Raw genomic sequence first — 25364 nt, forward strand, 5'->3', positions numbered from 1 at the left:
ATCTGGGATATATGTATCCGTTTAATGAACCTAGTTACATAATCACACTAAACCCTATTCCAAATTATTATGCAAATTCTATTTAAGTGTCACAAAGATTAAATATTTTGTTTTTCAGTTTAACTCATGGATGGCATTGTGTCTCAGGGCTCTTTTGATCACTGAAAACAATCTCGGACACCTATAATAATTAGATTGGCAGGTGAGCCCAATTAAAGGAAAAACTACTAAAGCAGGGTGTTCCACATTATTAAGCAGAGCACCATTTTCAAGCAATATGGGGAAGAAAAAGGATCTCTCTGCTGCCGAAAAGAGTGAAATAATTCAATGCCTTGGACGAGGTATGAAAACAAAAGATATTTCACGAAAACTTAAGCATGATCATTGCACTATTAAGAGATTTGTGGCTGATTCAGAGCACAGACGGGTTCGTGCAGATGAAGGCACATTGAGGAAGATTTCTGCCAGATCCATGCATCGGATCAAGACAGCAGCTGCTAAAATACCATTACATAGCAGCAAACAGATATTTGAAGCTGCTGGTGCCTCTGGAGTCCCACGAACATCAAGGTGTAGAGTCCTCCAGAGTCTTGCAACTGTGCATAAACCTTCTATTCGGCCACCACTAACCAATGCTCACAAGCAGAAACGGCTGCATTGGGCAGAAAAATACATGAAGACTAATTTTCAAACAGTCCTGTTCATTGCTGAGTGCCGTGCAACCTTGATGGTCCAGATGGATGGCGTAGTGGATGGTTGGTGGACGGCCACCCTGTTCCAACAAGGCTGCGACGTCAGCAAGGAGGTGGTGGAGTCATGTTTTGGGCCAGAATCATGGTAACAGAGCTGGTCAGCCCCTTTATGGTCCCCAAAAGTGTAAAGATGACCTCTGCAAAGTATGTAGAGTTCATGACTGACCACTTTCTTCCCTGGTACAAAAGGAAGAACTATGCTTTCCGTAATAAAATCATCTTCATGCATGACAATGCACCATCTCATGCTGCAAAGAATACCTCTGCATCAATGGCTGCTATGGGGATAAAAGGAGAGAAAGTCATGGTGTGGCCTCCATCCTCCCCTGACCTCAATCCTACCTTTGGAGCATCCTCAAGCAAAAAGATCTATGAGGGTGGGAGGCAGTTTACATCTAAACAGAAGCTCTGGGAGGCTATTCTGACATCTTGCAAACAAATTCAAGCAGAAACTGTCCAAAAACTCACAAGTTCAATGGATGCAAGACTTGTGAAGCTGCTATCAAATAAGGGGTCCTGAAAGGGGGGAGGAGCCTAAACATGGCGGCGCCGGAGAGCACGATGTGAGTGCTCTCCGATAACCTCCGAGCACACCACCACGAGAACCCCTACGGTTTGAACTGCGGAGCCCTACCTGAGCAAGGAGGTCCCCAGGGGGAGAGATGCAGGTGCACTGAAGGGAGAAGAGAGCGAGAGTAGGCACGGAGCTCCGGGAGGTGATTGCGCTGCAGAGACCCGTGATCAGCTGTCGGGTTGCCGGGGAAATGGAGCAGGGCGGCGTGATCACGTTGGTTGGCCGCAAAGGAGCTCTGGGAAGCAGAGACGCCGGCCGGCTCCGTGACAAGTGCCGGGTCCCTGACAGGAGAGTGGAGACGCCGGTTCAATCCCTAAACCTGCCGTACAGGAGAGGAAAAGAGGAACAGGACACATATCCACAGGCCACAGGAGACCCTGCAGGAATCCCCCAGAGACACCAGCCACGTGTAACGAGTGGACGGCTGAGGATCTAAGTCGACTCACTGGGTGAGTGTGTGAAGAAGGGTGAGTCCACATGTAAGAACCCACATGTAACTGATTAAGTATGCTGATCAGTGGGAAAGGACTTTAAAATTGCCCATAAAGAGAGAAGGGGGATTCCCAGGGGATCTGGAAAGTGAGAATAGAAAGAAGAGGGAAAGAGAAATTATTAAAGTGGCTCCAGAAGAGAAGTGGGAAAAGAAAAGAAGTGTTAAATTGACAGAGACTGACTGACTGATATCCATACCCCAATATACAGTCTAAAGTTTCCCTCTGATTAAAGAGCATAGCCTGTGCAGAAGATATGAAGAAAAAAAGCGCTAAAGGAAGCGGGCTTAAAGGGTCCCAGACGGGTACAATTAAAAAATACACTTCCTAGGGGAATGCGACTCCAGAAAGGGCCAATAGTGGAAATGAAAAAGGGGAAATGGAAACTACCTTGGAGAATAGCCCTAGAATGTCATTGGGCCTGAATAGTAGTAGCCAACAGTGGACAGAAAATCCAGTGAGGAAAGTGCCGAACAAAAGAGAGATGGCCGAAATGTTTAAGGATTTGGAAAAAACTATTAAGCAAGAAATTACAAATATACGACAGGATCTAGGGCACCTGCTAATGAGAACGGAAGAAATGGAGGGAAAAATTAATAAACATACCCAATTAATTTCAGACTTAGAAAAAAGGTCCGCTATGATGAGGAATACGCAGAAACAACTACAGTATAAAATAGAAGTACAGGAGAACAGGTCTAGGAGAAGCAACTTGAGGATAAAAGGAATCCCAGAAATCCTGAAAGGGGGAGAACTGCAAGAAATAGTCTGTAAAATGTTAAACTCTATTATGGACAGACCTGAAACAGAGGTAATTAAACTGGACGGAGTCTATAGATCAGAAAAGTTCCAACAAGGTAACGGGAAGGAAAAACCAAGAGATGTGATTGTTCAGATGCATAAATATGGAGATAAGGAAGAGATTTGGAGAAGGACTAAAGGAAGAACAACTATTAAGTATGGAGATATAAATATCCAGATTTTTGCAGACTTATCGTACGAGACTTTGCGGAGAAGGAGAGCCTTGAGGCCCCTATTAGAACAGATGAGAACACGGAATGTGCAATATAGATGGGGTAACCCGGAGTGTTTAATCGGATGGAAGAACGGTGTTACAGCATATCTGAGATTTCCCGAGGACTTAAGAGACTTCTGTGACAGACTGGAATTGCAGAGAATGAAGATTAATGGGTGGGAAACAGAGGTAGAAATAGGTAATGGGGGAAAAGAAGTATGGCAGGAAGTAGGTAGGGGGGAGGTAGCGAGGAGTTAGAGGGGATAGTGTGTTTTTTTTGGTTTTTTTTTTATTATTACTCCTATCTTTCTCTTTAAATTGCACCGCTAAGGTTAAAAGAATTAAAGTATATGAGGGGAATCGTGGTGGTTGGAGGGAGGGTAAGCCGTACATGGGAGGAGTTCAACCCCAAGGTTTAAAAAAATCAAAGGTGGTCTTATCACCACAAATGATTGATAGGCAATTTAAAGGCCTAATAAGGGGGGGGCGGGGGGAGGTGGAGGGAGTAGGAGGGGGGTGGGGGGGAGGGGACTAGTGGGAGAGGGGTGGAGGGATATCGTTAGAAAGATAAGAGGGATAGGGGGGGTCCTAGGGACAGGACTCTGCACGATAGAATGGGGAACAAAAATAGCGATACAAGATTTATGGAAAACTTGCGATTTATAACATATAATGTAAAAGGTTTGAACTGCCCTGGGAAGAGATTTAAAGTATTCAAGGAGTTGCAGCATAGAGAGGCGTCGGTGGTTTTTTTTGCAGGAGACTCACCTAGAGGTCAAGTCAAATGTAAAGTTGTACTCGAGATATTACCCAACATGGTTCTATGCTGATTCCCCAAATAAAAGAGCTAAGGGAGTAGCAATAGGGTTTGCAAAAAACATAAGATGGGAGATTGAAGAGAGAGAAATAGATCCGGAGGGGAGATTTTTATTTTTGAAGGGTAGATTACAAGAACAGAAATGTACAATTGCGAATATTTATTGCCCAAATAAGAAACCAGAGGTATACCTGAAGGGAGTCTTGAGAAGATTGATGGCTTTTAAGGAGGGTCTTTTGATAGTGGCGGGGGATTTGAACCTTTGTATGGACCCACAAATGGACACGACCTCATCTGTGCAGAGAGAGGGAAGTAGAGCTTTGAAAATTCTGAAGGGTGTGATACATGAGTGTCAATTGGTGGATATTTGGAGAGTGACACATGGAAAAGAGAGAGATTATACATTCTACTCTAATGCCCACGGGATGTATTCCAGATGGGACTACATATTAGTTGACCATCAACTCATAGAAATGGTGGACAAAATAGAAATAGAAGCGACGTCTCTCTCTGACCATGCTCCCGTTATATTGAAAGTGAGGTGGGGGAGATGTTCGCCCAGAGGGATAGGATGGAAGTTGAATGAGGCTCTCCTTCTGGACCAGGAGGTGGATCAGAAAATTAGAGAAGAAATTTAAAGAATGAGACAGGTGAGCTGTCGGTGGCCACAGTGTGGGAGACCCATAAGGCCTACATAAGAGGTATATTGATTGCGACTGGGGCAAAAAAGAAAAGGGATAGAAGAGAGAAACTTACTGGGCTGTTAAAAGAAATAAGCGATTTGGAGCAGATACATAAAAATAAAAGAACAGATGAGATAAGAGAGAAGGTAGTAAAAAAGAGAGAAGAACTGGGGTTACTGTTGGAGGAGGAGAAGAGAAGAGTCTTTAACAAAGTTGCTAGTGAGAGATATAGATGGGCAGATAGACCAGGAAAATATTTAATGAGAGCCTTGAGAGATAAGAAAAATAGGAATTATATAGAAAAAATAAGAAATCCCAAAGGAGAAATGGTTTATTCTACCAAAGAGATTACTAGGGTGTTCAATGAATACTACAGTAAGCTGTATAATATTGCCTCCCAAGACCCAATAAATACAAGAGGTAAAGAGAGTAGAGAAAAAAGAAGAGCGTATTTTAAAAACGCAGGACTACCGAAGCTAAGTGAGGATCAACTGAATTCCCTAGATATGGAAATTACGCAGGAAGAAATAAAAAGTGCATTAAAAAGTACCATAAAGGGGAAAAGCCCAGGCCCAGACGGTTATACAATGAGGTACTATAAAAAATATAGTGACTTGTTACTACCAAAAATGGAGAAATATATGAATGCCCTGGGAGGAGAGATGGAGATGAGGCGGGAATCTTTACAGGCACATGTGGTACTAATCCAAAAGGAGGGGAAGGATGCTTCTCAATGCTCTAGTTATAGACCAATATCACTTCTGAACATCAACACAAAGTTATACGCAAAGGTTCTAGCAAATAGACTAAAAGACCTAATGCCTGAATGGATCCAGGCTGACCAGGTGGGATTTGTGCCAGGGAGAGAGGGTAGAGACAACTGTTTGAGAACTCTGTTGCTTATCCAGAAAGCTAGGAAGGGGAAAACTCCGGTAGTGGTGCTTTCGATTGATGCTGAAAAGGCATTTGATAGAGTAAACTGGAGCTTTATGATGGATACTCTGGAGACTTTAGGAGTGGGAGCAAGAATGAGAGAGTGGATAGGAAAGCTGTATAGAGAACCTTCCGCGGTTATTGTGGTTAATGGGGAGAGGTCGGAAACTATAGGAATGTCAAATGGAACTAGACAGGGATGTCCACTGTCCCCATTGCTGTATGTACTGTCGTTGGAACCTTTGCTGGCAACAATTAGGAAGAATATAGATATAACAGGGGTGCAGATAGGAGGAGACGAACATAAAGTGGCGGCTTTTGCAGATGACCTGTTGTTTTATGTGGGAAATCCAAGGATAACACTTCCCAATTTAATGAAAAGTTTAAAGGAATATGGGGAATTATCAAACCTGAAAATTAATCCAACAAAAACTGAGATTTTAAACGTAAATCTTCCAAGTAGTGAAAAAGAAAAAATACAAAGAGAATTCCCTTTTATATGGAAAAATAGAGAGATAAAGTACTTAGGGGTTAAATTATCTGCTTCATATACGAACTTATACAAGTTAAATTATATCCCACTCTTAAATGAGATCAAGGAGGAACTAAGGATATTGGGAAGAGGCAACCCGTCTTGGATAGGGCGTATAAATCTGATAAAAATGGTAATCGTACCTAAAATCCTGTATAAATTTCAGATGGTCCCAGTCCCTGGAGGTATTCTTTAAAGTAATAAAAAAGATGCTAATAAGATATATATGGAAAAATAAAAAACCTAGAATATCATATGACTTGCTGAGCAGAAATAAGAAGGGAGGATTGGGAATGCCAGATATTAAGAGGTACTATAGAGCTGCAGTCCTAGCAAGAACGTACGACTGGACACATAACCCAGAGGGGAAAAGGTGGATTAAGATTGAGAATGAATTAAGTGGAACTACCTTGAGTAAAATTATATGGGTACCAGCAAAACATAGAGGTTTAAAAGATTCCACGAGTGTTTTCACATTGAACGTTTTAAAGGTTTGGGATAAATTGCACAAATATATGAAATGGGATTTCAATTCACAATTAATATCACTTAGGAACACGGACTATTTCCCCCCAGGTAGGGAAGAGAGTATAGGAAAATGGTTAAGAAAAGAGGATATTCAACTGAGAGATATTATGAATGGACAGGAGCTGAGAACACTTAAGGATTTGGAAAAAGATAAAAGGGAACTTTTTGTTAAAATAGACGAATGGAGATACCACCAATTAAAACACTTTGTTAGAAACCTTCCGAAACCTTTGAGAATGAGAAAGGATTGGAACTTGTTTGAGAGGTTGTTGGATGCACGCGGAGATGGGAAACGGGGCACAGCTAAGGTATATAAGATTCTCACGGAGTTAGACACACACACAAAGCCAATGTATATAGCAAAATGGGAAAGAGATCTGGAAATAGAGATAGATGAGGATAAACAAGGGAAAATATATAGATTAATACACGAGAATATAAGTATGAGAGAGGTGGAGGTAAATTATAAATGTTTAACGAGATGGCACATTGCACCGAACGTGGAACACAGGATGAATGGGGAAAATACTCCAGAGTGCTGGAGGGGATGCGGAAAGATAGGTACCTTATATCATTTATGGTGGGAGTGTCCAATGATACAAGCTTTCTGGGAGAAAATAGTTCAATTAATTGAGATAATCACTGGGATAAAAATAGGATTGAACCCAGAGGTGTGTCTACTACATAGTACAGATCTATCAGTAAATAGATATAAGGACTCTGGTGTATGGCATTACTTGAACGCGGCAAAGGGTCTGATTCCTAGGTTTTGGCATAGGCCAGAGACGCCGAGGGAGGAGGATTGGGTAGAGAGAACAAATCAGATATGTAAGATGGAGAAACTGTATTATACACAAGAAGACAAGATGGGGCTATTTTATAAGAAGCGGAGAAAATGGGAAGACTTTGTAGCGAGATCTAAGAAGTAGTAATGAGAAAGAGGAGGAACAACTTGTATATACTATTTAGGAAAAGAGTTAATAGAATTATGCAGAGTGGGAGGGTTTTTAAATGGGAAATGGGGGTACTTTAGGTGGGGGGACAGGGTTTTAGATAGGGTCAGGGGAGGTAGAGGGAATAAATTATAGGAAGAAAAGTATTAAGGGTTTGGAAAATGATTTTTTTATGTATGAAAATAATGAAGAAATGTGTATATTATATTATATGGAAAATAAATAAATATTTGAATTAATAAAAAAAATAAGGGGTCCTATGTTAAAATGTAACGTGACCTGTTAAAATGTTTAAAAAGTTAAAATGTTGTTAGAAGTTTGATTGAAATAGATTTTGATTTCAGTAAATATGCTGCAAACACAACAAATGACAATTTTCAGTTCTTTACAACCTATAAAGTGTTTTCAAACTTACTGTGCATAATAATTTGGAACAGTGCATTGTACGTTTTTTATGTTTAAAAAAAATACTGTTATCATTAGGAGGTTTGTTCAATAAAATTTGAATTGTATTCTTAATAGTTGATAACATGAGAATTATGCTGACTGTTATTTACATCAATTATTTAGGTAAATGAGAAAAATATCATTTGCATAATAATTTGGAACAGGGAGTATGTGGACTATTTTGCTTTACGCATGATCGATTTTTGCCTACCAAAGTTTTAAAAGTGAGAGGGAAGATTGGCACAACTCATCAACAGATCTCTGTAGTCAAAAGTGCAAATAATCTTCTGTATTTGTGGTGGAGTCTGGGCTTGGTTCACACTACTGTGGCCTGAAAGTCACACAACTTGCGTTGCAACTTTGCCAGGCGACTTCCTGGTAATTTGCTGGCCACTTCATACGACTTAAGTATGACTTTGATGTGACTGAGAAGCAACTTTCATGCCATGCGATTTTTGCCTAGGTAATCTTCCTGTAATGCTGGATCAAAATCACATCAATAGAGATGAGGATTTGACTTTGAGGCGTCTTCCATTAAAGTCTATGGGATTAAATCGGATAGAAGTCGCCTTAAAGTAGTACAGGAACACTTTCTAAAGACAGAGCAACTTCAGTAGTACTAATTAAAACAGCTATCATTGACTAACATAGGATTTAACATGTCATGCAACTTGGGGTCTCACAAGTTGGATCCCAAGTTGGGGCAATGTGAACCAAGCCTTAGAGAGTGACAGTCTAATAAATTAGTGGAAGTTTTGTTCACGGAAATTTCTATAGCACCGTGGCACTTTGAATTACTCATTACAGTTGAAATTAACATATAAACTTTATTATGCATAACAATCACTGTGATCATTTTAGTACTGTGTACAACTTTTATCACTGTTGATTAAATATTCTATTGAGTTTGTACATAGTGCTTTATTGTTGTTAATTTGTTTCATCATATTATCATGATAGTGACAACAGCTTGATTTGTTATATAGAATTAATATTTTATTATATTATTAATTGGCTGTGATTGTGTGCAAGACACAGATGGCTGGAGAAAAAAGTGCACAGCGAATTTGCCAGACAGCTGTACTACGGACGCAGATGTTAACTAGATAGGTTGATGTCAGATCTCTCTATGAAAACATGCAAGGAGACCCTCTTCTTCTGTAATGCTTGGACTCACTGTTGTTTCATGTACAACAGGCTAAAGTAGTGTGTTCACCATTAACACAAACTGGAAATTCTTTGTAAGAATAATGAGTGCCTCTAGCAATCCAATTATAGGGCTGAACTGTTGGGAGTCAGATTAGATGCAGGTTTTAGATGGCAATCCTAATGGTCCAGAATGTCCTCACCATCCCACAATATACATTTGATTGCTGAACATTCTTTTAAGTTAATGTCAAGAAGTTTGGATTGTGTGGGATTTTTAAAATGTTTATTTCTCTAGACAACACATTTCACAGCATGATATAAAGAACACCACACGCATGAGTCTTCACAACAGGAGCTAACACTTTATTATCCCACCAATGATTAATATTTATTGTATATTGCTCCACTATTACGCACTATACCACATGCTTTACAAAATACACAGAATTATTCACATGAATCTTTGTTACATTATAACATCCCCTCTACTGTTACACACCATTGTTACACATTTATATAAGTATGACTATTTATACAGTGCCTTATGAAGCACATACAATTCACATCTGACCCTGTACCAGTAGCAGCATAACCTTAATCACTCCGAGGCTCATTCACTAAAGGAATTTAGAATCCTCACACAAAGTGTGAAGATCCAAATCAATTATCCAATCATGTGTGGAGGAGATGAACAGGAACTTGGCTTTTCACATGATTGGATAATTGAAGTGAATTGTCATTCATTATTGTACTTTACTCCTTTTAGTAATCCAGCCTCAATATCTCCACCACAGAATCATATACAAGGATCATCAGGACTTAAAAATACATTTAAAAAGTGTATTTTTTCTTATTTAGTAAATTTAAATATAAAATATTGCCTATGAATAGAACACATCTACCATATGGAGCCAACAGATGGAGCTCTGTGCTGTATTCCTTTTTTTTCCAGACAGACTTTACAGCCTGTGTTGTAAACAGTATTCAGCAGCAGGAACTCAAATTACAGATGAGTCAGAGTAGGGACTTCCCCCTTCCCCCACACCTACCTTTCTGTTTCACATACAGTGGGGAAAATAATTATTTGATCCCCTGCAGATTTTGTAACTTTGCCCACTTACAAAGAAATGAAGGATCTATAATTTTTATCATAGGTGTACTTTAACAGCTTCCATACAGGGCACTTTTACCCCCTTCCTGCCCAGGCCATTTTTCAGGTTTCAGCGCTCTCACACTTTGAATGACAATTGCGCGGTCATACAACACTGTACCCAAAATAAAATTTTATCACTTTCTTCACACAACTATAGCTTTCTTTTGGTGGTATTTAATCAACACTGAGGTTTTTATTTTTTGCTAAATTAACAAAAAAAGACCAAAAAGTTTAAAAAAACCCCCACAATTTTCTTTTTTTCTGTTATAAAAGTTTGCAGATAAATAATTGTTCTTCATAAATTTAGGCCAAAATGTATTCTGCTACATGTCTTTGGTGAAAATAACCCAAATTAGGATGTATTATTTAGTTTGTAGGAAAGTTATAGAGTTCACAAACTATCTGAAAATTGATCAATCCTGAAGTACTGACGGCCAATCTAATTTCTTGAGGTCCAAGAATGTCAGAACAGTACAGATATCCCCCAAATGACCACTTTTTGCAAAGTAGACAGTCCGACATATCTCATAAGAGGCGTGGCGAGTTTTTTGAAGTTGTAATTTTTTTGTCATTTTTCAGAAAATGAAAAAATGAAAAAAATTATTATTTTTTTTTTTTTTACATACTGTCACCAGTGCAGTACAGCGTCGTCATATAACTGGCATGGCGGTGATCAGGGACACTGACTGGTGACAGTATGAAAAAATGTATAATTTTTTTTCATTAGTTTTAATTTTTTATTACATTTGTTTTCTTTTTTTTTTAAGATTTTTTTTTTCATATTTCACTATGACCAAAGTAGTATAATGTTACCATAGTAACATTGTACTGCTTTCGGGAAGTGATCAGTATTTTTTTTTTTTTTTTTACACAATTACAAGAATTACCTGAATGACCGATTCATTCTTTTTTTTTTTTTGTTTTTTTTTTGGTGCTTAGCTGTGATTTGGCCACGGCTAATCACATGACACAGCTGGGCTGTGATTGGCCCAGCTTGTGCATGTGATCGCTGTGACCATTCACAGCTAGACACACTAGTATACAATGGATGGCATGAAAGGAAGCCATCCATTGTTTACAACTGTCATGTGACCTGCTGTGATTAGTCACTCTGCGGGCATACAAACTGCGCATGCCTGAAAGGACGCCATATGGGAGGGACGAGGGGTTTTGCAGGCCACCATCTGAAAAATCCATAAAAAACACATAATACAAATGTTATAAATTGAGTTGCAGTTCAGTGAGTAAAATAACTATTTGATTCCCCCCCCACCAACCAACAATAATTCTGTCTCTCACAGACTGGCTATGTGCTCATGTGGTACACAGATTAGTCCTGTCAATTTAAGAAGATGCTCCTAATGACAACTCGTTATGTGCATAAAAGAAACCTGTCCACAGAATCTCCTTCCATTCAAACCTCATCACCATGGGCAAGACCAAAGAGCTGTCAAAGGACATCAGGGACAAGACTGTAGACCTGCACAAGGCTGGAATGGGCTACAAGACCATCAGCAAGAAGCTTGGTGAGAAGGAGACAACTGTTGGAAAAATTATTCGCAAATGGAAGAAGTACAAAATAACAATCAATCGCCCTCGGTCTGGAGCTCTATACAAGGTTTCACCTTAAGGGGTAAGGATAATCATGAGAAAAGTGAAGGATCAGCCCTGAACTACATGGGAGGAGCTTGTAAATGATCTCAAGGCAGTTGGGACCACAGTCACCAAACAAACCATTGGAACACAATACGCTGCCATGGACTGAAATCCTACAGCGCCTGCAAGGTCCTCCTCCTCAAGAAGGCACATGTACAGGCCTGTCTGAACATCTAAATGAGTCAGAGAAGGATTGGGAGAAAGTGCTGTGGTCAGATGAGACCAAAATTGAGCTCTTTGGCATTAACTTGACTCACCGTGTTTGGAGGAAGAAAAATGCTGACTATGAACCTAAGAACACCATGCCTACTCTCAAGCACAGAGGTGGAAACATTACGCTTCGGGGCTGTTTCTGTGCTAAAGGTACAGGCTGACTTTGCTGCATTGCCAATGGATGTGCCCATGTATTGTAAAGTCTTGGATAAGAACATTCTTCCCTCAGCCAGAATACTGCAGATGGGTCGTGGATGGGTCTTCCAGCATGACAATGATCCAAGGCAACAAAGGAGTGGCTCAAGAAGAAGCTTATTAAGGCCCAGCCAGTCTCCAGACCTTAATCCTATAAAGAATTTAGGGAGAGAGCTGAAACTTCGAGTTGCCAAGCAACAGCCAGGAACCTTAAGGATTTAGAGAAGATCTGCAAAGAAAAGTGAACCAAAATCCCTCCTGAGATGTGTGCAAACCTAGGAGCCAGCTACAAGAAACATCTTACCTTTGTGCTTGCCAACAAGTGTTTCTCCACCAAGTACTAAGATATGTTTTGCTTGGAGATCAAATACTTATTTTACTCACTGAACTGCAACTCTGTTTTTTCTGGATTTTTGGTTGATATTCTGTCTCTATTATTTAAAGTACAACATGATAAAAATTATAGACCCTTCATTTCTTTGTAAGTGGGAAAACTTACAAAATCTGCAGGGGATCAAATAATTATTTCCCCACTGTATATGAACCCCTTTGAATTTTCAGGTAGATGGAGACAATAAGAAAGCAGCCAATGCTGCACACACACTTTAGAGAAGCCAAAATGTATCACAGGTCAACTCTGTATTAGACGTTTATTTGCAAATCATTTTATACAAATAAGAAAAGATCATATAAAAATCAGTTCATAAACTTGAAAGCACAAAAAATGTAAATAAAACTTGCCAACAACAGCTATACGTTCCATTTAGGCAAAGGAGCTCTTGGAGAATCAGTAGAGAAATTTTGAATGTTTTGACTGACAGATAGACAAATGTAAGATATTTCTTCATATCTTTCAGGCTCCATGCACACTAGCTAAAAAAAAAAAACAGCTCCTGATAGCAGCTTTCAAGCGGTTTTTTTTCTGCCTCTAGGAGCAAATAGTGTTATCCTATGTCTCCATGCACAATATTTTAGTCTAAAAGAATTTTTGGCAGAAATAAAATATGGAATTCTCCTAAACTCTGCTAAATGCTGCTAACCACTGATAAGAGCCGGTTTCCAACATTTTTTTTCTCTTACCGGATGACTTGGCAGCTGTCGGTGGGGTTCCCCACTGACAGCTGAGTGTAAACAAAAAGCATTACCAGCAATTATTTGAAAAAAAAAAAAAAAAAAGCATGTGGGTCCTATAAATTTATGCCAGGCCCTTTGGGTCTGGTATGGATTTTAAAGGGAACCCCACGCCAAAATTAAAATAAAAAAATGGATTGGGGTCACCCCCAAATTCATATCAGACCCTAGGTCCAAAAAAAAAATGCACTATCTGCATGGAGTTTGCATATTCCCTTTTTTATGAGGGTGTCCTCCCACAGTTCAAATTACAGTAGGTTAATTGGATTCCACTCAAACAGGCCAAAATATGTGTATAGCATATTATTAGACTGTAATTTAAATTACAGGGGTCAAGAACGGAAGCAAAAACTTGAATACTCTCTGTAAAGCAATGCAAAGAGAAATTAGTTTGATAACTGGTACAGGCTATAGTCGATGCAGTTTTCAATAGCAATTCAATGCAAGCCATGTTGTTATTACCTTGATAATTGGCACAATTTACTGATTCGGCCAAAATTAGTGCAATGTACTGATGAGAACCAGTGCCTTGTTTTCAGAGTACATATTCCATGGTGAAAATGTATATTTGCCAATAAAACAACTGTTAACAAAAAATGACAATATAGGATGAAAAAGGGAACATCTGAAATAAAAGTAACAATTACAGTTCAATGTGCTTTATAATCAAGTGCAGGTAGTTATTTGAACATATGCCATTACTGTCTACCTATATATTGAAAAAAAAATATGCTATCATAATTTCTAGTACTGATACATTTTAAAATTAAATGTAATGTATGTAATTTTAATACTGGCCTTACACCTGTAGAAAAATTCAGTCCAACCAGTCCCCTGTTAACTGCAAAGGAAGCAGCTGGGGAGTGTACACATACCACAGCAGGAATTGTACCCCTTGTAGCTCTCAGCAGTTGCTACTGCCCACCAAACGCAACCTATACAAGTAAATTGGGCTTCTCTGCCACCTCCCCAAAACAATGTGCAATGCATTCAGTTGTGGCATGCTAGTGCGGGCTTCAATGGGTTAAAGAAAGCTGTCAAATGCTCTCTGTAGAGCTCATTCACACTAGCACATCACTTTTTACTCTTGCTTGTGGAACAGTCATTAAAGTATATTTTATGGGTAAAAGGACTGTGGCATGTGTGAACTGAGTATAGGGGGAGGAGACGCAGGTTTTATTTAACTATGCCCCTTTAAGTTGCTCCCACTGTTATGCAATCTGGCCGCTATACTTCTTCATACTATTTTTTCGGGAAGAGGGCGTGTATGCCACTGCATGCCAATGTCTTTATTTTTGTAGAGGGAGTGTTCTAATTCCAGATGAAAGTTGACAAGTGCACGCACATAAAAATAATTAAAATTTTTTGCTTCTGGGCCTCAGTTCAACGGTTAGAAATGTCTTCGTTCCCAGTAGCGTTCACAAATATTTTCCACCCTTGCCCTTCAATTTTTTCATGTGCTTTGTCAAATTGTCCCCTTTTAACTCTTAGTTAATAGGGGAGAACGTTCGTAAAACACCAATTTTCTAACAAAATGTTACAGGTGTAAGGTCGACTTAAGACCTGTAAGGAGTCACTGTGCCATGACAAGGGCTATAAATCAAAGAGGTATATATGGCCAAGATTGAAAAAGATAAGCATACCAGATTCTGCCACCATACTGTCTGAGTATCATTTGTTCTTAGAGCTGTTTAAAGAACAATTTACATCATAATAACAACTATCCTCTAAACACAGCCTTCTCTAGTGCATCTTTCTCACTCATATACTCCAAAAATGATGGATAGTGTGTGCAGTCATAGCGGCCACAAGTACGGACGTGTTCCAAAAAGTCTGGCGCCCCGGGAACAATGACGTTGTCTGCAAGGATGACAGAGCCCTTTTTGAGCAAACCACATTTCTGTAGAGAAAAAAAACAAATTAGCATATAGATATGCTTGTATATATGTCTTCAGAAACATCCTTCAATCCATGATATCCTGTAGGCTTAATATACAAATTACTACTTTCCCTAGAAAAGTAGAGAACTGGACTTTCCCTCATACCACCCACAGGTTGCCAATGGGCTAGTGGGCATCCTAGCACAGTGATCGGGAGGTGTGAGAATATTTGTGTTGTAAAGGCTGACGGTTTTTTGCCTTCATGCATTCTATGCATGAAGATAAAAAACATTCTGTGTGTAGCAGTGCCCCCAGCTCTCTTATAACTTACCTGAGCCCCATCGAGATCCAGCGATATGAATGACAGCCTCGGCTACCCCAGGTCTCTGCCTCCTCATTGGCTGAGACAGTAAGCGGGAGCCATTGGATCGCTCTGCTTTCAATCAAACCCAGTCAGCCAATGAGGAGAAGGGCTGGAGCCAAGCCGCAGCTCCGTGTGTGAATGGACACATGGAGCAGCAGGTGCCCTCATAGCAAGCTGCTTGCTGTGGGGGCACCCGACAGGAGAGCCTGGAGAGCCTGCAGGGGACCTAAGAGGAGGATCAAGGCTGCTCTGTGCAAAACCACTGCACACAGTAAGTTTAGACAGGGTTTCCTTGGATGTGTCATCACTGTGTACCAGCATCTGTCACAAATTTGGCCTACAGGCAGTACAGCACTTCCTATCCAAGGATAACTCCCTACACTCGTCCCAAATCGCGTTCCTTCTGAAGTGCATAGAGTTCACCCCCACCCATAACTATTTTACTTTTACAGGACTATTTTACAGGCAGATCAAAGGCATGGCTAGGGGGGCTAGGTTTGCCCTAAACTGTGCCAATCTCTTTATGGGTTTTTGGGAACAACACCATATTTGGAATCACAACCCTTTTGGAGCAAATCTGGTTCTTTACGCCTGTTATATTGATGATATTCTCATCATATGGGATGGCAATTTGACCACGCTGAATTAATTCATTTCCCATTGCCAATCGAATCCTTTTGGTATTGAGTTCACATATGTCATAGATAACTCCAGCCTAGTGTTCTTAAATTTGGAACTCAGGGTCGGACCAGACTCATGGGTTGTATCCAAAACCCATTTCAAACCTACAGCCGGGAACTTGTATCTGCATGCCAAGAGTCACCATCACCCCAGATGGATCAACAATGTTCTTCTGGGACAATTCTGCAGAATTAGGAGAACTTGCACTTTAGTGGAAGACTATTACACCCAAAGTCTTGTCTTGAAAAAGATGTTTTTAGAGAAAGGGTATGCAGCTACCAATATCGAAGAGGCTTATACAAAATATAGGTCAGAATACCTTAACAGGGTAGTGACGGAAGCAGATTCTCCGACTGCACCTAAGACCAGGACCCTCAAAAGCTGCAATAATCCACACAGTGCAACGTTCTGCACCAGGTACAACTAGAAAGCTTTCTATAATCAAGAAGACACTCAACAAATATTGGGGCATCCTAACCCAGGACCCCCAACTTTCAGCGCACATTCCCCCACAGTCGGCAGTGATCTTCCGTCGCCCTCGAGACCTGAGAAGCCTAATAGCTCCCAAGTAGAGACAAAATTTCCACCACATGTTCCACAAACAAGTGGAGCACTTTGTTTGACCAGAAAGGCAGCTACAGGTGTAGGGTATCGAACTGTGGGGCCTGTGTATACATGTGGCACAAAAAGAGGGATTTCCAGGGAACAGATGGTAGGACCCACCTTATAAGACAGTTTAACTGTGGCACGCAATTTGTCATTTATTATTTAGTTTGCTCTTGTGGGCTTCTACATGTGGGTCGCACCACACGTTCACTCAAAACCAGATTTGGTGAACACAAGCGGAACATAATACATGGTTTTGACAAACACACAGTTTCCTGTCGTTTCAGTGAGGTACATGATGAGAGCCCCATGGGACTTAAAATTTTTTTTTATAGAAATCATACAAGGGAACAATGACACAAGCGGGAAGTTCCACAAACTCTGCCAAAAAGAATCCTATTGGAATTGAGCTCTCTGGTCCCTAAGGGTCTTAATGACGCACTAGATATCCAGTCCCTTATCTAGTCCAATACAATATAACACCATGCGTTCCTTTCCATTATGGAAGTATTCGTTCACATGAGCCTGACTCATGATACTTCCTTTATCTTGCCCTCAATAAACACCTTACACTGGATGATAGTGCCATGTGTGCAGTAATAACTACAATTGACTGCACTATCCCCCACTTGCTTCTTATAGGCCCATGCAATAAATGCTTCCATCCTTATGGTACAGATGACCTTAACAGGTTTCATCTATACAATTGCACTGCTCCAGCTTTTAAACACTCTTATTTTTGTATCAAAATATTGTTGTTATTTATTTAATGCTGTATCCTCATACATTTATACATCTACATATTTTTTATAATGTATAATTTATTTTTCTATTCACTCACTAGTACATTCCTGCTATTATAGTATATTAGAGCCGCTTAGGTCCACTATTTATAGTATTGAGCATAAATTATTATCAGCTCTTTCCTCATGTTTTTATAAGTTTTTCTACAGAGAAACTCTTTTACACCCCCTCCATTAATTTTCCAATTTTTCTTAATAGAGGCTATTGTAATCATTGCATCGACACCGCTGCATTTGGCAGCACCGCGGTCTTCCACACTGCTTACTTTTGCCCTTAGTGTGACTCAGTCCCTGTCTGGCCATCTTAGAGTAGAGAGGCTTTCGGGTGCATGCGCGGATGGTCCATGGAGTAGCGCACATGCGCAGTACTATCAGCCATTCTATACACACTCTGATTGATGACAGACCTACAGCTCCCAGCATGCGCACACATGTGGAAGACGCCATTACTTTTTCAACTCCCACACACTCTTCCCTTGTCCATCTGTGCACTGTGTCATTGCCAGACTCATGTAAGTGCATTTATTGCAGGGACTTTTCTTTAACAATGTGTATTCATTCATCCGTTGCAATATGTTTTGTTTGCATCATGTATCATGGGCTAGCAGCCTCTCCTTCATGCATATTATCTCATCTAAGATGCATCTACACTGTCATCACCCAGGGCTGTGGATACCAAGCCTTTTGAATCATGACCCCCCCATTTTTATAGGTCTATTTGATTCATAATCTGGGTGGACCTTGGTGGATTCTGCCCACTTTTTTTGTCATGAAGATGGTGTGTTTTTTGTTTTCTCATTTCTTTTATTGTTTTATATATGTAAGAGTAGCAGGTCTAATATGCTAGCTCTGAAGAAGGGAGTGCGTCTCCCGAAACACGTCATATTATCACATCAAGGGTTACCAGTCATCTGGGACTGTTACCACTAGCTCTTTGTCTCTGTTATAATCTCCTTTGGTTTGTGAATATGCACTTTTATGCAATTTAATAAATTCATTGTTTACCACAGTAATGCACGAAGACAGTGCACCCTTTCTTTGCTTTCCTTTATTAGTACCAAGATTTCCCGATCTTTCAAGGGCTGCACCTCAGAGAATGACAGATACAGTACCCCCATTCAGCATGAAGATTTAAGCGCTGGTTTTGTTTTTCTTGGTAAGTATAGACATGTTTGTTATTTAAAAAAATGAACCTTTCGAATTGCTTTAAGCTTATTCTGTCACCTTCCCAGCTGTTTTAATGGAGAACATGGAGGACAGACCACAGGCAGGGAGCTCTGTCAGGGCTGTCTCCTGGAGATTACTTGTGCCCAGTCAATTAGCATGTTGGAATGGGTGCACTAAAGCTGGGTACACACTGGCCGAAAATCATCCGGTTCAGCAGGAACTGTCCATCTTTTGGTCAGTGTGTACCAGCTGTCTTTGCCACAGAAGCTGGTCTAACAACCAGCTTTTTTCGAAGGGACATGCTGGAAAACCAGCATCTGATCAGGCAGGGGCAAGAGAGCTGCAGGGGAGATCGATGTACCAACATCGCTTGTGATGCTGACATTTTTTTTCTTTCATTCAACCCACTATTTTAACGAAAAAAAAAAAAAACTGTCAGTGTGCACTCAGCTTTACTTGAGTACTGCTGGTCCAGCCTAAAATGTTGTGAGTTCTTAAATGCCTGCACTCCCTTCCTTTGCAGCACTTAAAACCTTACACAGTGTTCTGTAGTGTCACCTGTGGGCATTACAGAACATCTTCCCCTACATTATGGAGATGAGCAGAAAGGGAGGTGTTCTGAAGCGCAAATATGGAGCACGTGGACTAAAGTGACAATAATGCTTCCCTATAGATACAGCAGCCCTCAAAATTTCCACTCGCCCTCTCGCATTGGGCGAGTGGAAATAAGGTGGGGGAGCGAGCAGCGCTGGGACTAGGAGTGTGTGAGAGGGGCGGTGATAGGGGCAGTGACAAGCAGCGATCTCTGTGCATGTCTTTCAATGAAGCAGCTGGAAGCCGCAGGAGGGAGAGGAGGGGAAGCGGCTTCCAGCTGCTTCACTGAAAGACATACAGGGAGATTGCTGCTTGTCACTGCCCCTACTGGTGCACCGATCCCCGATCATTTCATTTCTTTCCTGGCCCCCCCGCTGTGTGCTTCCCAGTGCCCAGCTCCTTCCCCATTCCTCTGCACCAATAAGAAGAGGGGAGAGAGACTAGATCTGCTCTGCCTCCCCCTGTGCCCGCCCACACTCCAATCCGTGCAGCTTCTCAGAAGAGAATGTGTGGGCAGGAAATTGTACGCAGAGCAGCCGAGAGCTCTGATGCTTCTGACTGAGCATGTGTGTCCAACCTCCCTTCCTTCCACTCACCCCTCCCTTCCTTACACCCACCCCTCCCTTCCTTTCACCCACCCCTCCCTTCCACTCATCCCTTCCCTTCCTTCTACTCATCCCTTCCACCCACCCCTTCTATCCTTCCTTCCTTCCACCCACCCCCCTCTCCCTTCCTTCCTTCCCCTACCCCTCCCTTCCCTCTCTCCGCTCCTTCCACTTATTCCTCCCAACCCTCCCTCCCCCCTTCCTTCCACCCACCCACACCTGCCTTCCTTCCTTTCACCCATCCCTCCCTTCTTTCCTTCCACCCACCCCTTAGTTCTTTCTTTCCTCCTTCCACCCACCCCTCCCTTCCTTCCACCAACCCCTTCCTTCCACCCCTCTCTCCCTTCCTTTGTTCCACCCACCCACCCCTCCCTTCCTTCCAACCCTCCCACCCCTCCCTTCCCATCCTTCCTTCCACCATTCCTTTCTTCCACCCCTCCCCTTCCTTCCTTCCTTCTACCGATACCTCCCTCCCTTTCACCCCTCCCCCCCTTCTTCCACCCCTCCCCCCTTCCACACCCCATTATTTCCACCCCTTCCTCCACCCTTCCCTCCCATCCACATCTCCCTCCCTTCCTTCCACCCCTCCCTCCCATCCACATCTCCCTCCCTTCCTTCCACCCCTCCCTTCCCTCTCTCCGCTCCTTCCACTCGTTCCTCCCACCCCTCCCTCCCCCCTTCCTTCCACCCACCCACACCTGCCTTCCTTCCTTCCACCCACCCCTCCCTTCTTTCCTTCCACCCACCCCTTAGTTTTTTCCTTCCTTCCTTCCACCCACCCCTCCCTCCTTTCCTTCCTTCCACCCCTCTCTCCCTTCCTTTGTTCCACCCCACCCCTTCCTTCCTTCTATCGTTCCCTCCCTCGCTTTCACCACTCCCCCCTTCCTTCCACCCCTCCCCCCATTTTTCCACCCCCTTCTCCCTCCCTTCCATCCACATCTCCCTCCCTTTTTCCCTCCCTTCCTTCCACCCTCCCTCCCTTTCTCCCTTCCTTCCTTCCACCCCTTCCTTCCATCCTTCTTTCCCTTTCTTTCTTCATTCGCTTCCTTCATTCTGCATAAAACAATTAACAGTGCCATCTCATGAGATAGTTTAGGAGGGTGTGTTTAGGGGCGTAATGAAGGGCAGCGTAGGGGTTGGGTGGGGCAACTGGTGGTGAGAAACTCTTAAGTCCTGGATAGTAGCTCAGGACTTGAAATTTTGAGCCCTGGATATAGTATAGTAAAAACAGTCTAGAAAAAAAGAAAACTAAAGCAACTACCATATCTATGGACTGATAGATAGAAATATATTACTTTTTTGTTCTTGAGTTTGACTACACCTAATTAAGTGCTAAATTACAAAGTTAAATTTTAAAGCATCACATTTTAAACTAATAGGTTTGAAATGAAATTGAGCTCTAAGGTAAATTCATGGCTGCTAGTACACCGACAGTTATATATTGATAATAAAATTGGTGAAAAAAGTGAAGCACTTAAAAACCAATCAAAACATCAAATCACCACATATGAAAATAAATCAGAAAACAGTTCATAGGAAATTAACATAAAAGTCCACCATCCAGAGTGTAATAAACAGCTTTAGGGTATATCTTCCTTTGACAGAAATGGATTCCCATATTAGGGATACCACTCCAAAGTGTTCTTTCACCGCATGCTCTATAAAACACGCTTACCAGAATGATATGACCCTGTTCCTCAGAGAAGTTTAATATAAGCCTGTGTGTGAAGGACCCTCTGTGGCACCCTCTTTGACTTAGCCGATGTCATTACGCATCCTGGAGCCTGAAAGTAGCCTGCCTGAACTTCGGGACCAGCTTAATACAGGCATTGCTTCTTTTATGTTTGTGAGTATTTTGGTTGTTTTAATAAAATTTGTAGCTTACGGTTTTAAACTGTGGCTTCCTTGGTTTTCTTTTTAACGATATTGGAGAAAAATTAACAGAGACCTGTATAAGAGGATAATTACACCGTGACTGTGTGAACACAGGCGTATATTGACTTCTCTGAGTAAGAAAGTCATATCATTCAGGTACATATTTAAAAAGCATGCAGTGAAGGAACACTGTGGAGTGGTACTCTTAAAGTGGGGTGATCTTTATTTCTGTGTAAAGAAGATATATCTTAAAGCTATTTATTACATTCTGGATGGTGAACTTTTATGTTAATTTCCTATGAACTGTTTTCTGATTTATAATCACATGTGGTGAATGATGATTGAGGTTTGGATTGGTTTTTAGGTAAAGCACTTTTTTCACTACATTTTAAACCGCCTAATGCTGGTCTTTGTTTTAAAAGGAAACAGAACAGATATATAATTGTGCCTAGTCAATACCTTAAAATATCTAGCTGTCTGGAATTCCTCCTAAAAAATAGTATAGCACATCCTGCTATGTGAGTGCCTAGGCCTAGGCACTCCTGTGCATACAGCCTTATAGCTTTAAATCTGCAGTGTGAGATCTAAGGTAGCAATGCAGATATACAGCTATAAGGCTGTATGCACAGGAGTACCTAGGACATTTGATGATGTCATTATTGTGCTTCTCACTATTCACCTTGCTGGAGAGGAAGCAAAGCCCAGCCTATACCACACAGAGATACAGTGTGGTATAGGCAGGGAGACCACAGGAAATTCTGGTGACTAGGTTTAAAGTGGAACTCCGACTTGCTCCTGAGCCTACATTCAACTTGAAAGATGAGCGGTGCTAGAGTTTAGAAGACTTTGTGAACAGAGAAGGCACTGGAGAAAGGGTGAGTATTAATCCCAATAGTGAAAAATATGGTATTGTAGGTAATGTGGGAAATGGCATAAATAGAAACCATATGCTTTTTGTTTGATCATGCATTCTTTCTACAGCAATTCTTATCAGAATATATGGATATACTTGGAACACATGCTGCCACTGACCTCCATAAGTTGGGTATCTGGTAAATATTTTTCCTTCCAGTGATCCACAAATACAAAATCCAGAGTGTCCACTTCATATTTCTTCTTCAGCTGGGGGATAATATCATGTGTGCTGCCTTCCAATATCTGAACCTAGACATCAATCGAAAAGTTTATTAACACAGCATAGATACTAGTAATCTAATAATAATGATTATAATGAAATAATTACTTGTGAGCCACCTGGAGTTATCCTACTCTATTATTCAATCAATTTCATATAAAAAAAATATGTGAAACTCCTATAGTGTTTACTGATTTATTAATTGTGTGCTTAAATCAATATTAGATCGCTAGGCACTAGTTACACCCTCTCTAGGTGTGTGAATATAAACTATGAATTACAATGTTGTACCGCGCTCCAATATTATCAACCTTTAGTGATTGAGTGAATCTCTTAATTTACCACCTATAATCCAATCATTTCTTACATCTATAGTACTTAAATATACAATTGATATATATATATATATATATATATATATATATAAATTAAATCATATTGTAAATATAAAAAATATAAAAAAATAAATCATATATATATATATATATATATATATATATATATATATATATATATATATAAATTAAATCATATTGTAAATATAAAAAATAAATCTGTATCAAAAAATTAAATGTGAGTAAACTGAAAATTAATAAAAAATAAAAATGTCAATTATATATAAATAAAAAGAAAAAAATATTCAACAGAAAAAAATTAAACAGAAAAAAATTAAAAATAGGAATGTCAATCCTTTTCTTTGAAATTGAGATGGTAAGGTTACTCAATTTGATTAATGTGATAAGTCTGTGTTCACAGCTTGAACCTCTCTCTCCTGTCTCCTCTCCTCTCTCCTCAGCACAGCCTTCTCAATTGTGCTTTCTTTACTGACTGCTTTATTTATTCCTCCATATACGGAACATGAAGAGAAGGGAAAAGAAACATAGTGTCTTATCCGGGATATAAATGATTTATTGCTCTTAGATCTCCCACTCACATTGTGTAAATATAAATAGCGCTTTGTATACAATGTATCCAGATTGTGCTTCAGATAGCCTGGCTGGTGTGTTTGCTTTCAGTAAATATACTCGCCGTTCCTCTATTCCTCTGTGGATGCGTGATGACGTCACCGCCCCTCCCCTACGCGTTACGCTACAGGGACTCGTAGCTTCCTCTGGGGGATGTAGTTTTTGTAGTGCGCGGTACAACATTGTAATTCATAATAATAATGATTACTGCAAAAGATATCTGCTCTATGATTCCATGATCTTCCTACATACAGTACTGTGCAAATGTTTTAAACAGGTGTGAAAAGTGGTATAAATTAATAATGGTTTCAGAAATAGAAGTGTTAATAGTTTATTTTTATCAATTAACAAAATGGACAGTAAATGAACAGAAGAGAAACCCAAATCAGATCATATTTGGCCACCCTTTGCCTTCAAAACAGCAGCAACTCTGCAATTCTTCTAGGTACACCGTTTTTGAATGAACTCAGCAGGTAGGTTGTTCCAAACATCTTGGAGAACTAACCACAGCTTCTCTGTGGATCTAGACTACCTAAAATCCTTCTGTCTATTCATTTAATCCAAGACAGACTCCATGATGTTGAGATCAGAGGTATGTGGGATCCAAACCATCCCTCCAGGACTTCTCGTTCTTCTTTACGTTGAAGATAGTTCTTTATTACATTAACTGCATGTTTAGGGTCGTAGTCTCGCCGTAGAATAAATTATTATTATTATACAGGTTTATACAGGGGCCAATCACACGCCTCCCTGATGGTATGGCATGATGGATAAGTATATGCCTGTGTTTCCCAGCATTGAGGACACCATTGATCCTGACCAAATCTTCATCTCCATTCGCAGATACGCAGCCCCAAACCTGCAAGGAACCTCCACCATGGTTTACTATTGCCTGCAGACACTCATTATTTTATCATTCTCTAGCCCTTTCGGAACAAACTTTCTCCTGCTACAGCCAAATATTTCAGTTTTGACTCATCAGTCCAGAGCACCTGCTGCAATTTTCTGCACCCCAGTTCCTATGTTTTCTTATTTTTTTTTTACATTCTTTTACTATGGCAAAACTGCTCAGATACAGCATGTCAAGTCATCACAGAAAATCTTCCAGTCTGTCAAAAATGCAATAAATCAACACATACTTGGCATAAAAGGATGACATAAAAGAGGCAAAAACAATGTATACAATTGTTGACTGCATATGCACAGCTTTGCATATACTACAGGTACTAATTATCACGTGTTAGCATTATTCTGTGATTCAGGAACTTCTGAGAAGTCATTTTACTTCTAGAATAGATGGGTAGTAATAGAAAGGCAGAGGAAAGGGAAAAGGGAGCATGAGAACCAGGGGACAAGAATAAAAAAAAGGGGGGAGGAGGGAGGAGAGGAAGGGACACGAGAACATGCAGGTCACACTCCAAAAGGGTAATGCAACAGGAGACCTAAAGTATAAGCAGATTTGGAGCT

The 25364-nt window shown here is 40.6% G+C and overlaps 1 protein-coding gene across 2 annotated transcripts in view; it reads right to left on the bottom strand.

The window, feature by feature from the left end:
- Positions 1-9214: 9214 nt before the first annotated feature.
- Positions 9215-25364, bottom strand: part of LOC149466462 (catechol O-methyltransferase-like) — a 150862-nt gene continuing 134712 nt past the window's right edge. For both annotated transcript variants that reach the window (XM_089672475.1, XM_089672474.1), the window contains exons 4-5: positions 22830-22961; positions 9215-15122 (exon numbers count right to left, since the gene is read on the bottom strand). In XM_089672475.1, coding sequence (XP_089528601.1) covers positions 14943-15122; positions 22830-22961 — 312 coding nt within the window. In that variant the 3' untranslated portion in view covers positions 9215-14942. The remainder of the gene's footprint in view (positions 15123-22829; positions 22962-25364) is intronic.

Source organism: Staurois parvus, unplaced genomic scaffold, assembly GCF_062004578.1.
Source record: "Staurois parvus isolate SC_StPar_1 unplaced genomic scaffold, SC_StPar_1.0 ptg000129l, whole genome shotgun sequence".
Taxonomy (NCBI): domain Eukaryota; kingdom Metazoa; phylum Chordata; class Amphibia; order Anura; family Ranidae; genus Staurois; species Staurois parvus.